Source organism: Clarias gariepinus, chromosome 21 (genome assembly GCF_024256425.1).
Source record: "Clarias gariepinus isolate MV-2021 ecotype Netherlands chromosome 21, CGAR_prim_01v2, whole genome shotgun sequence".
Lineage (NCBI taxonomy): Eukaryota > Metazoa > Chordata > Actinopteri > Siluriformes > Clariidae > Clarias > Clarias gariepinus.
Genome location: NC_071120.1, coordinates 22,391,157 through 22,404,707, shown reverse-complemented (window position 1 = coordinate 22,404,707; position 13,551 = coordinate 22,391,157). Strand labels below are relative to the sequence as shown.

Sequence of the window (13,551 nt, the reverse complement as noted above, 5' to 3'; positions counted from 1 at the left end):
TTTTTTCCATTTCCAAGAGAGACTGTGTTAACATCTTTTCAATAAAAAAAATCACTAAAATCTGTTATTTATCAAGGGGGCCTAAACTTTTGCATAAGACAATTTACTGCACGTTGCCAGACATGCTGATGTGGAGATTTGAGAAATGATCTCCTGGGATCTACCTCTTGTATAATGTCTTGTGCATTTTGCGATGCTTTTTTTCTCACCGTAGTTGAAGAGTTCTTTGAGTTACTCTAGCTCTCCTGACAGCTGTAGTAGCTGATGTCCACATTTTGTTCTTTTGAAACTGAGGCACATGGACAAAACACAAAGCATAAAGTTTATAGTCAGGAGTATAATCAGCGATCATATATTATTTTTCCTTTTCTGTCATTCTTTCAGGTATCTTGGTATCTGTGTAAAAGAAGACAAGCTGTATCCCATTCTAGAGGTAAAGGTCCACGTCTCTCTTTATATCGTCTAATGTGTCAAATTTCACATTTTGTCGACTCATGTCCCTAATGTTTTTTCGCTGAGATTGGCATCAAAGATTTTGTCACGTACATTTAAATGTCTTTCCTTTTATGTAACTCTTTATCTGATTGCCCTTTCGTTTGCATAATGCAACGCTGTAAACTTACAAAAGGTGCCATGCCGTGTTAAACCAATCACACGGAATTGCATTTTCTTTTTTCTAAGTTAGACAGGATGTGGAAAGGCATATTTTCAAGCCACATGATAGTAGGATAAGTTATATTACTTCTTCCTTATACTATCCACTTGTACTGTCTGATGGCTGATTATACAACTAGAGCGTTCTTATACAGTTTATCTGCTTTCATTTTATGAAACCTTTAGGCCAAAACATGGTATTGGTGCTTAAAAAGTATCTCACCTAGGTAAAAAAAGTTCATTTTTAGATAGTTCTTGATGATTCTTATCTCTTGAGCCATGCTTCTTTATTTTGTAAATATGCATACACATTTATATTTTTTTTCATTAGATAAAAAGAAACACATTTGCTAAATACAATTTCATGCCCTTTAACAGGATGTAGTGTCAGTAACTTTTTCAAATTCAAATCTTTTAATGATCTTAATTGTCATTAAGATGAAACTTGGGCAATTTAGATTTTACATGAAAAGACATAAACCTGAAAAAAGTGTATTATTCTAAAATGCTAAACTTTTTACAGGTCATATGCTTCGAGCTTACACTAATTTTAGTATCAATATTCAAAAAAATATTAATAATAGGCATTTTAAATGATTATTTATTAAGCAAGAGACAGTATAACGCTGAAAAATAGCCATTTTGGGGGCACCTATAAAATAATTTCTCTAAAACGGCTGAAGTTAGCAACTTGAAATTTTTAGGGAAGCAAGATTGGTCACTTCCATGTTGCATAAAATTCAGAAGTAGCACACACATGTTCTGTATTACATGTATAACAAAATAAAATCAGCACTAATACTGTGTTTTGGCCATTTGTTAAACTAACATGCAACATGTAGTGAACTGATCAGAGGAAAGCCGTCATGCAACAACTGAAAACCGTGCAAAAGGAAAATCCACAAATGCTCCGGGAACTCAGATGCTTCAAAGTAGAGTGGTGAACCAGTTGTAAGCTATTTTTCCTCTCGAGGCCATCAGTGTGATGGAACAAAATAAATACAGTTAATGGGATATAATTAAAACTTTTAGCATACTTGTGGGTGTGGTTTGAGGTCAGTTTTTCCCCTTTTTGGTAGAACAAAGTTTATGCATATATACATTTGATTAGGAAAAAACACCATGGCCATCTTTTCCATATATATAGTTTTTTATCTAGCCCAGTAGCAAAACTGTGCCACTTTCTGTATTTAGCTCATCTGAATCCCTGTGCACAGGTTTATACAGCTTTCTTTCCCTATGATTATTACAAATGAATTATTATCCCATAAAATAATGTTTGTCTGCGTCTATTTGTGTATTATTATCTAGTATGTAAGCGGAGGCTGTCTTGAGGAGCTGCTAGCCCGGAAAGATGTTCCTCTGTGCTGGAGGGAGAAAGTGGACCTTTCCTCAGACATCACCAGAGGCATGATCTACCTCCACTATAAGAACATCTACCACAGGGATCTCAACTCCAAGGCAAGCCCTAGAGCTTTTTATTTCCTTCTGTCTGTTTTTGGTCATCCATAATTCTTTATATAGAAATCCATGGAACAGAGGTAGCATTCACATCTGAGCTTTGTTGATGCGCATGTGTGTGCGCGCATGTGTTTGTGTCTGAGGGTCATTAGTTGCCAGGATTCCCACAAGTGCCTACCAAGCCTCCGGTGAAGAGCAGCAGAGCTAAAGCAACAAGGCTACACAATTCTTATGCTAATACACTCTCTCTCTCTCCTACTTTTAAACTCTCCCTCTCACGCACGTACACACACGGACACGGCCGTTCCCACATCATCTTAAAGTGCATAAGGCTTGCTGAGTGTATAGTCCAGCCTCGTCTGTTCACCCACCCACGCCTTTCATGTTTACGCTGCCCTCGGGTGAGATCAGCGGCCCATTTGTCAGCCGTTTAGATAAGAACAATTGAGCAGCGGGGAACAAAACTGAGCACAGAGCTCATACACAGCGCTGTGCTGTCCAACACTCCAGCTAACACAATGAATAGGTGCCTTTCACACACCGCGCTGCGCAGTTGCATAAAACTTGTGCCAGTTTGTGAAATATGTGAACTCTGGTTTTCCTTGGCAGTGCTCTCTCTCTCTCTCTCTCTCTCTCTCACACACACACACAAATGTGTATTGTAGAATAGTCTCAGCTTGTGCTTGTCTCCACCTCCATGGCTGAATTTCGAAGTGACAGACATTTTTTCTTCCAAAGTTTGGAATAGCTGAGCAATAAAAGTTTAAACAGTTGGAAAAAGGACTTGTAGCTGCTAAGGCAAGCTTTTTCAAATGCATTGCATTTCAAATAATAGGTCCAGTTTAAGTGATTTTAAGCAAAATACCACTAAACTATTTGATGCATCATCTAAGGGCAATGATTATACACTGATTATATGTTCACAATGTTATGTAGAATCAAGCACATTTACAAATGCAAATCATTTTAGTAAAATTGACATGATTTCAATATGTAAAAGCTACACAAAGCCAAATATGTACCTCATCATTGATACCTTAGCAGTTGAATGCCCTTCCCTATGAATTTTCGCTTTAAATTTAGAAATTTTTTATGAAAATTGCATCAGGTAGGAAAAATAACCTAAACGCTGACTAAGTTGTGCGTACGCCTGGGAGCCATTCAGATTTTGTTTGCATATATGGATTTTATTTCATATAATATTTCATATTTTACTTTATTTATGTCTTTTCAAAATATTTATATTGTTTTTATATGCAAAATATAATTAGTGTTGGGAAATTGATAATATTTACATTATCTGTATCACAATACGGATTTTCGCCATTTTGAACTCGCCTCCGAAACAAACTAAATAAAAAAATTCTGCTGTATTGTTCTTTAAGTAAAGCTAATTATTTCCTACAGGACCTAAGGCTGAAAGAATACTAATACTACTACTACTACTACTACTACTACATGTAGTGGTGGCCAAAAGCATTGAGACAAAATTAAAATTAATGACACTTTTTTAAATGACGAAAATGAAAATAGTAAGAATTTACTATGAAGAACTTTATTCTTCAAAACCCAAAGGATCTGGACATCTTCGTGTACTTTGGTGTATGATTTCTACTGCCTTCTTCAGCATTGTCCAACAGCTTGCTATTGAGTTTAGGCCTGAAGATAACCCAAGGCCATGGCTCTAGAAACTGAATACCATTGTCACGTTACCAGTTCTTCACTATTTCAGTTAATTAGCACAACTATTTAGACAGATAAGCTAGAACTAATCAGTGAAATCACCTGTTTTGTGTACAGGGAGAACTAAAACACATGGCATACAGTGTGTTGCCCTAATACCTGGCCAGCTCTGTAAGTAAAGAATATACATCTTGTGGGAGAATAAATCAGTATAACCATATTAAATGTAAAATATGATATATTTTCCCAATATTCAGTGATATTCATGACTGACTACATTATATTATCAGACACCTGGTCCAGTACGTATAGATGCAAAGCAAAATTTTGGCCTCATATTATTATTGCTATTATGAATTATTCAAATTATACAAACATCTAATATAAGACATGAACCAGTGAGAAACAGGTGCAGATGATCAGGTTATTGATTAGATTAGTATACTGAAGATTGCTGAGTGGTTGAACAGATGAGAGGGGAAATGAGGTTGCTGCTGGGACTGTTTACATAAACAACCAATTTGAAAAAGTATTTTAGGCAGATTGTATTTAATATTACATGAGGGATGTCCCAAGGTTTTTACACAGTACTGTATGTAACCTCAGGCTATTAATTCACCGTTAAAAACATTAAAATCAAATTATTCTACATCAAAATAGTAAAAAATAAGCCACAGAAGTGGTGAAAATGCTAAATTTCCTTTTAGGAAAAATAGGGCAGTAAATGAATAAACTGGCTATGGCTACAGTATACTTTTAAATCTCTATCATTTTGCCACAGAAGCTTAAATCAACAATTAAGTTTTTGTAACAATAGAATTTTTTTTCTTTTATTTCCTTTTTCTCACAGCAAATTTTTAATGATTCCAAATACATACTGGGTGTTTTGTCAATATATGATAACATTTAGATAAGTTCCACTATATTTTTACACTATAAACTCCAGAAAATATGAAGCATGTCGGAAAAAAATACATACACTGGAGACTCCTTTCCTAAAGGTCACAAAAATATGGCCTCAAAGACATTCACCATATCACCGATTGCAACTCTTTATTTATCTATTTATTATTATTATCTATCTTGTATTATGTGGCACAAATAATTGAAACATAAACATATCGAAATAAGTGCATTAAAATAAACCTTTGATTAAAAATATGGCTGTCATTGCTGTTCAAGCTGGATTCTAGAAAATCAAAAACAAATAAATTAAATAAAAAAACATTCAGAATCAAGAATTCAAGCATGTAGTGGGTATTAATAAGGGCTGTCAATATCCATGCGTTAACATGTGATTCATCTAGAAGTGTTAAGGCTTTACTATTTTTTACGCAAATTAATCATATGACCGAGTTTTGACCCTAATAACTTCCCATAATCACAGTGTGGTTACCCGCCCGTGTAATGATAACTATAACACAAATAATAAGATGATTGAGGAAACATCGCATGTTTAAACGGCTTCTAGATTGAAGTTTGGATAAAACCAAAGCTGTGAGCTCGAGCTAACTTTGAGGAGAGCCATTTTCATAAGAATGCATTACTGTACAGTACGTAAATGTAAGACATTGTAAAAGGCTCTGAGAGTGAGGCAGTTTGCAGAGGCTACTGTTATTGCACTTACTGTAGACCACTAGACATCAGTAGGTAACCAGAACTACCTCTGTGTAAAAGGACACCTAATCGATGACAAATGGCAACTGCACCCATTCACTCTGGGCGTCTTAAAACAAAAGAAAGGTATTTTGCCAAAGCATACACTAGCCAATTGCACTGGCCAAGTTGAAAAGGAGATCACAGACATGGTCCCCACTATAGGAGCAGAAAGGGCTTACAATATGATTGCTGCTGCAAGCGGTTTACAATTTAAAAGATTTTTATTTAACATTTGTTAAATGGTAATGTTTGAGATATAATAAAACTGTATAATCTGTTTCGTCCAACCAGTTTGACATGCATTTCTTTATTTCAACATTGTACATTTATAATACTAGTGAATCTGAGTATTTTAAAATTTTGATTAATCAGGATAAATCACCATCTGACTATGATTAACTAGATAATGTTTTAACCGATTGACAGCAGTAATATTAAAATACTAGTAGTATAATTTTTAATAAATATAATTTTACATTATTAATTATTAGTATTAATGTTTTTAAAGTCATAACAGCCTGCTTTTGTTATTTATATGCACATAATTTTCTGACAACAGTATGCTTATTGGTGTTTTTATTTCTTACAACAAAAACCTTCACAACTTAGTTCTTAGGCCAGTTTAACATAAAAAATAACTGTCTTTATGAAAGATATTTCTTTTTCCAGGTTACAGTATGTTAAATGTCATGATGACATCATTTCTATAGAAGGACTCATGTGTCATTGTTAAATTTAGTGTAGCATTACCAAATATTATACCAGTAAACTCTTTTAAATGATTATAATCATTATTTAACTATTATAATTATAATTAACAACAGCTGAGAGCTAGAGTTCTGTTGAAGACTAACACTAAGCTCAGATCAATATCAGGACCATGGTCTGCTGTAAGAGCAATGCATTACATTGGAGCAATAAGCCAAACATAAGCTGTAATTTGGTGTAAAATTTCTTTCGCATGGCTGCAGAACAAAATCCTGTAATTAACTTCAGGCCAGTCAGTAGGCATTAGCCTACTACTCTGGAAAAGAACTACTGTAATAGAGGAATAAAGTATTAAGGTTTTTTTTTTCTGCCAGTTGCCCATGTGTGCAGCTATAAAGTTTGGCTAAAAGTTTGATGGATTGAGTATCAGATTTTAACACTACGTTTTCCCCCCTTCCCCTCTTCTCGTATTCTCTCTCATTCGGTTACCGATTACTGAATCAAGGACTGGAAGGTTCTCCCGCATGGTCACATAATCAAAGGCCACTGCATCTGGAAATAGTAAAATAACAGTCAGGCTGGAGGCTCAAATGCAGACCAGATGCTGAGCTCAGAGTGAAATCCATTCATCAGCACTTTCTTCCTCAAAGCTTCTATTAGCTGGTGTTTCCAGTGGGACTTTTTTTGAGAAAAAGAAAGCTACTACTTATTTCTTTTTATAAATAATTGGGATTTATAATGATAGAATCTCTGCTGTTTTTAGGCATGTTCCCAGTGTCTGTTTAGTTTTTTTCTTATGTACAGTAATGTATGGGTACCGGTATGTTAGGGGTGTAATGAAAAGCTCCTAAACTGTATCAGTTTCTATTTCCACTTGAACACTCACCAGACATTTACTTAGAATAAGAGAATGAATAGATTACAGTAAATATATTATTTACATCGGCTTGTCATCTGTCTTTGTCACGAGAGCTATGAAAACCTCTGGGTGCCCTGTGAATTCTTAAGATGAAAAATAAATAGTGCAACTCCTGTTAAGTATCTGTTCTTTGTGAATAATGAACAGTGTTTGGTTACATCTGTACAGTAGGTGTATTCACCAGATTCATTATATATTAAAAGCTTCTGCTCCTGGAAAATCTTCATCCTATTAACAAGGAATGAGTTGCAAACCAAGCCCATGTAGTGTTTTGTATCACCACTTCAGGGTCATGGAGTGTGCATGTTCTCCCTATGCTTGGTGGGTTTCCTCAGGGTGCTCCAGTTTCTTCCTATAATCCAAAGACATAAAGATTATAACTCCATCCATTTATCTAGGAACCATCTAGGCCAACTAGGGAATGCGGAGGCCTATGGTGACCTTTGTATTTATTCCTAGTTTGTACAACTGTGGGAGGACATCCAGTCAACATTCACATTGACATTTACACACTATAGGCAATTTGGAAACACCAATTAGCCTAATCTACATGTCTTTGACAGAAATAGAAGAACCTGGAGCAAACCCAACAAGCACGTTAAAAACATGCAAACTCCATGCACACAGATGTGACGTTGGAATCAACCCCAGAGCCTGGAGGTGAATGGTGACACTAACCACTAAGCCACCATGCTGCCATTAGGCTAATTGCCGTTCCCAAATTGCCTGTAGTGTGTGAATGCGCATGTGAATGTTGCCTGGAGGTCCTACCATGGTTGTAAAAATGGGAATAAATACAATGGTCACAATTGACCTCCACGCTCCCTCGTTGGACTAGAGGTTCCTAGATGGATGAATGGGCTCTTTAATCAATTTATTTCTTGCCTCACTCACATGTGTGTGTTCAATATTGCAGGAAACTATGTTAATAATTGACAAGGTTATGCTAAATTTAGCATTTGCAAGGCTACAAGCCAGATTCCCAAAGTACTTACCTAATATAAGGCAATCTGTGTGATCTGGAGACACTAATGCAGACCAGATGCTGTGCTTTGTGTCTGGCCTGTTAAACAGCACCTGTTGCCCTACATATCCCATTGGTCTCCATTTTCCTATCGGACAGGACCAGAGTTCTCCTCTAAGCCATGCCAGTGTCTCTGCCACACTATTGTTGTTTTTGACATGATTTAGAGTCATCAGGCTTAGAAAGACGCATCACGACTGATTGTGAGTCGAAAACCTCAAATGAGTCATGTGTCTAGACATGCCTTTAATAGAGTATGCAAGGAACACGGCTTGGATAGAGGATGTTAATATGCCTTTGGGAAGCCCAGGGAAATAGAGATAAACCAGAGGGGTGATGGGTAGTGAGACCCTCTGGAGGCATATAGGGTCAGGGCTGAATAATTTATGCAGCTGAGAGAGTGATGACGGCAGACTTCACTGAGCCCGGCTGGCAGAGGGAGTGTGTAGGAGTTCTGTAATAGCTATCAGTGATGCACTTCTCTCTTAGGCATCAGTTCTGCTTTTTTTTTTTTTTTTTTTTTTTTTACTGGATTTCATTTACAGAGCCAGACAAAATGACCTACATTTGATCGTTTTTCTTGCTGGATCTGTTTAATGCTCCAAATATCCAGATCTGTATTCAGTATTAATGTGGAATGGAGAAGCTTTTTCCCACAGTGATATTTCTTGAAAGACTTTTAGCCTAATATAAACCAGCACAACCCTGAACAGGGTTATTAGGAATACTGAAAGTACATCACTTAGTGCTGTTAATTAATACAAATTATCTTTGTCTTGCATGCATGATATATGCTGTTTAAAGATTTTGTTGTGTCTTATACTCGAACTCCCTTGTATACCATCCAGGCAAGCATTTTCTCCCTAACTTGACCTCCTGTCAGTTCCTTCTGACCAGCAGGCTCTCCTCTTCCGCATGGAGTTTGCATGTTCTCCCCGTGCTTGGTGGGATTTCCTCAGGTACTCCGGTTTCCTCCCACAGTCCAAAGACATGTAAATTACTAATTGACGTTCCCAAATTGTTTGTAGTGTGTGAATGAATGTGAGTGTGTGGGATGGATTGGCACCCTGTGCAGGGTGTACCCCGCCTTGTACCCTAAGTCTCTAAGTGGTATAAATGATGAGTGAATGAGAGTAAGTGTAAGTCATGTCTGCTATCCTCTTTGACAACTTTAGTTCAAGTGCTGTGTATGGTTGAGTTTGACAGTATTTAGAGATGGGAAGTTGGCTTACATTGCCCTCTTCTGGTGTAAAATAAGTAATGCACTGAAAATTATTAAGGTTAAAAGTGACCAGGGATTCTTTGGTTAAGACAATACCATCATATAGTTCCAAGAAGCCATCTAAATATTATCTCTACTGTATCATCACCAGAGAAATTTAAGGCTTAAAATTAAGTATTTCCAACATTAATTCAACATCCTGCAAAACAAAACACACTGTCTTGATGTACTTTTCCATTTGCTTTTCCCCTATAGAACTGTTTGATAAGGGTGACTTCCCGAGGCAGAGAGGCTTTGGTCGCAGACTTTGGTTTGGCCAGGGAAGTAGTCGAACTTCCTGCCAAAGACAGGAAGCTGTCCCTAGTCGGTTCAGCCTTCTGGATGGCACCAGAAATGCTGCGTGGGGAACCTTATGATCGCAAGGTGATGACACACAAATACTCACATAAATAAAGCTTTTACTGTAAGAACCACTGACCATTTTAAAAATCACTTTAAGAAGGGAATGTAAACTTACTATGTTCTTGAAGCTGATGTGGCCTTTTGTGATACATTTAGGTCGATGTGTTCTCCTTTGGGATAGTTTTGTGTGAAATCCTGGCCAGAGTCCCAGCAGATCCAGAAATACTTCCAAGAACTCAGGTAAATATATAAATAACTAAAAATTCTACCAGGGTCAAATCACTATTATGAATTTGGATTATAGGAAGGAATGAATATATAAGTGCAACCTATTTTTTTTTTTTATATAAAAGTTTGTGATTGATTTTTTAGGTCTGACAGTGTGTGTGTGTGTGTGTGTGTGTGTGTGTGTGTGTGTGTGTGTGTGTGTGTGTGTGTTTCAGGACTATGGCTTGGACATCTCTGCATTTAAGAAGATGACTACTGGATGTCCAGAGCGTGTACTCGACCTGGCAGTTAACTGCTGTTTGGTATGTACTGGGCCTTCATAACACACCCATAACTCACAGTACATTTTACTATAGTACAACTATAGTGCATATCATAATATTCCATAGTATAACCCTAGTACTTCAGGCATTACCATGGTCAGCACCACAGGACTTTATAGAGTACCAGGATAGGTCCTGTGACATTTCAGTGGGTTCACCTTGATAGTGCCATGGTGTTTACTGCAATACCTTTGTGTGACTACCATGATGGTACAACAGTGACTACCATTATTAGGTATCTAATATGGTGTGTTTTTACATACTTTGACATATTATACAGTATATGTAAGCTCATACTACTAGTATAGTATAGTACAGGCAGTACAATATTAGATGCCTGATTATGTACCTAATATGTACCATAGTATTCACCACTGTACATAATACACTGTAGTACTACCACAGTACCCAGAGGTTTCTAAATAAATATTACCAAAATTATATATTTGAAGTATATACACATGCATAAAAATGTTTTTGACAGTATACTCGTATGTGGTCTATAGTACTGTTCTAGAAGAATGTTGTAGAACTATACTACAGTACAGGTACTATTGTACCAAAGTATGTACCATAATAGAACAATGTACCACACCACATCAGCAAATAAGTACTATGATACTGTCAAAAATATCATGGTACTATATATGACGGTACTGGTACCATCAGAGTACCCTGGTACTTATGCCATGAAAATATGTCATATACTGTATATATAAATAGCAAAATAAACGAATGTTACGGTGGCCCTGAAGTGCAAAACAAATTAACAAAACTGAAAACAAAATAACTAATATCTGACTGGCCGAGAAGTGCAATACAAATTAACAAAATGGAAAACTAATTAAAAACCAAATAACAAAACCCAAAACTATTTTTAGGGAGGTTTGTTGTTTTGTTTTTGGATTTGTTAATTTGGTTTTGAATTTGTTAATTTCTTTAACCGTTTTGTTAATTTAATTTGCACTTCTCGGCCAGTCCGATACAAACCGGAAAAGGTAGGTATAGTTTGCGAATTAAATGCTTACCGCTAATTGGACGAGACATCTGTCACTCAAGATATACAGGAAGTAGCGGTAGATTCGTTTGTGTATGAATGTGCAAACATTATTGTTGTTTCTGATATGGCGTTCTTACGGTGGCCCTGAAGTCAGTTTTGTTAATTTTTTTTTGCACTTCACGGCCATCATAGTTAAAGTCAAGCAGAACACACAAGAAACAAAGATAAAGAAACAAGTTATTACTTCCTTTATATCTTGAGTGACAGATGTCTCGTCCAATCAGGGGTAAGAATTTTATTCGCAAACTATACCTACCTTTTCCAGTTTGTATCTGAGTGGCCGAGAAGTGCAATACAAATTAACAAAACGCAAAACAAAATAACAAATTCAAAACCAAATTAACAAATTAACAAATCCGAAAACAAAATAACAAAAACAAAACAACAAAACTGCCCCTCCCCCCCCCCCCCCCCCCCCCCCAAAAAAAAAAAAAGTTTTGGGTTTTGTTATTTGGTTTTTGTTATTTTGTTTTTAAACTCATAAAAAGATTATATGTTGTATGTGTGACTTTTTACATGAATAAGTAAAGAACTGTAATGATCTTTATGTATAGACCAATAACAACCTTTATATCTCTGATCTCTGATCCACATAGTAGCCTACACGTTATTGAGTTAAGTGTTTGAGTAATTGAGAAAATACTATTCCCACGTTGAAGTTGATTATTTTCCGATAAAAGAACATCCACTGTTTTAATCTGACTACAGTACAGCAATTTTACACCGATGACATCATTATCCATATATACTCTAATTACACATGATGTTGTTGAATGTTTGCAAAACAGGTTAGATGACATCTGTTATAAACAGTTGTTTGCTCATCAGCCTCTTTTTTAAAATATAGTTTTGCAAGTCATAATAATGAGAAACAACAAATGGGCTTGGCCTCTGTCCTTGGACTTTCCCATGTCAAAATACAAAGTTACAGCCTTACCACTGACTGTTACAAAAGTGCTGACACTGAAGAGTCCTTCCAAAAATGCTAAATAAACTTCTACTTCCAGAAAACTTCCTGTTGAATAAAGCTTTTTAAAATTTTATTTAGCAATATAATTTGCATACAGAAAAAAACATAAGATTATAGAAAATTAATCAACCCCTTTCCCGACCAATCAGACTCATCTGATTGAGTCATCATCTAAAATGTGGCCGTTTGGATCTGTAGTGAGGTTCAAAGCAAAATAAACACATCACTGTCCTTTCTTCGGGGTGTATTTGTTCACACCAGTTGCATATCTGTTAAATTTCTGATTCAGATCGAGGCGTTCCGGAGGCCATCGTTTACTGAGGTGCTAGATGAGCTGTCAGAGATCGCAGAGACGCTGGAGCCGCCTACACTCACAGAGCTGACCACTGGCTGAGCTCCATCATGCACACCAGTGCTAATACTGCATGCTTCTGTACATACACCCGAGCGACTGGGCAAAATCTCTTCCAGAATCCAGCCAGACAGACGGAAGAAGACGGAGCTGTGAACCGGATTGGCACCGTTAATGAAACAAAGACGTACGATATTCTCAGAGTTCCACTGCTGACCTGAGATCTGTTCGATACATTTATGCAGGAATATCAGAACTGCTGCTAAATGGACTAAGATACAGTAGACACAAAATATCTATCACCAAATTTTGATTATATATTTCATGGAGAGTATGTTCTAATTTGATATTTTCTTTAGTGGGAAACTGTTTTTCAAGCCTTAACCAGTGACAGTTTTTTGGACCTGCTGTGTTGCGCAGGTTTATACCTCTTATTTTAATATAATCCACACATAAAGGATTGCAAATGGAAATAATAACATTTCTATATCCATTCTGGGACAAAGGTTAATCTATTTGATATTTTTGTAAATTTCTGTACATATACAGTATACACAATAAGTATTTTGGTACACAATCCTCCATATTGTATTATTATTATTATTATTATTATTATTATTATTATTTCCTTTTACTGTAGTGTGCTTACTGAGTTGTCTGTAACAGCTCTTATATGATAAGAGAAAATATACAAAAATGACTTTCTGCCTAGTTGTGTGTGTTTGCAGCGCAGGAAACCTCATACTTCTTGTGTGTTACAAAAATCAAGACTTGGTAAGATCAAAAACTGTGCTAGACCTTCCTCTTGCTGTTTGTATAGCACCTTATTTATCATCCCAGCTCCCTATTTTATTGTTATGTATATTCTTTTTTTTTTTTAATGAGA

At 36.2% G+C, this 13,551-nt stretch overlaps 1 protein-coding gene across 1 annotated transcript in view; it reads left to right on the top strand.

Annotated features, from left to right (window-relative positions):
- The window catches only part of zgc:162952 (PKc_LIMK_like_unk domain-containing protein), a 40,497-nt gene extending 27,216 nt beyond the window's left edge, over positions 1-13,281 (top strand). The window contains exons 5-10 of the mRNA XM_053480529.1: positions 385-433; positions 1,966-2,115; positions 9,586-9,753; positions 9,889-9,972; positions 10,176-10,262; positions 12,603-13,281. Of these exons, the coding sequence (XP_053336504.1) occupies positions 385-433; positions 1,966-2,115; positions 9,586-9,753; positions 9,889-9,972; positions 10,176-10,262; positions 12,603-12,707 (643 nt within the window). The 3' untranslated portion in view covers positions 12,708-13,281. The remainder of the gene's footprint in view (positions 1-384; positions 434-1,965; positions 2,116-9,585; positions 9,754-9,888; positions 9,973-10,175; positions 10,263-12,602) is intronic.
- The last annotated feature ends 270 nt before the right edge of the window (positions 13,282-13,551 follow it).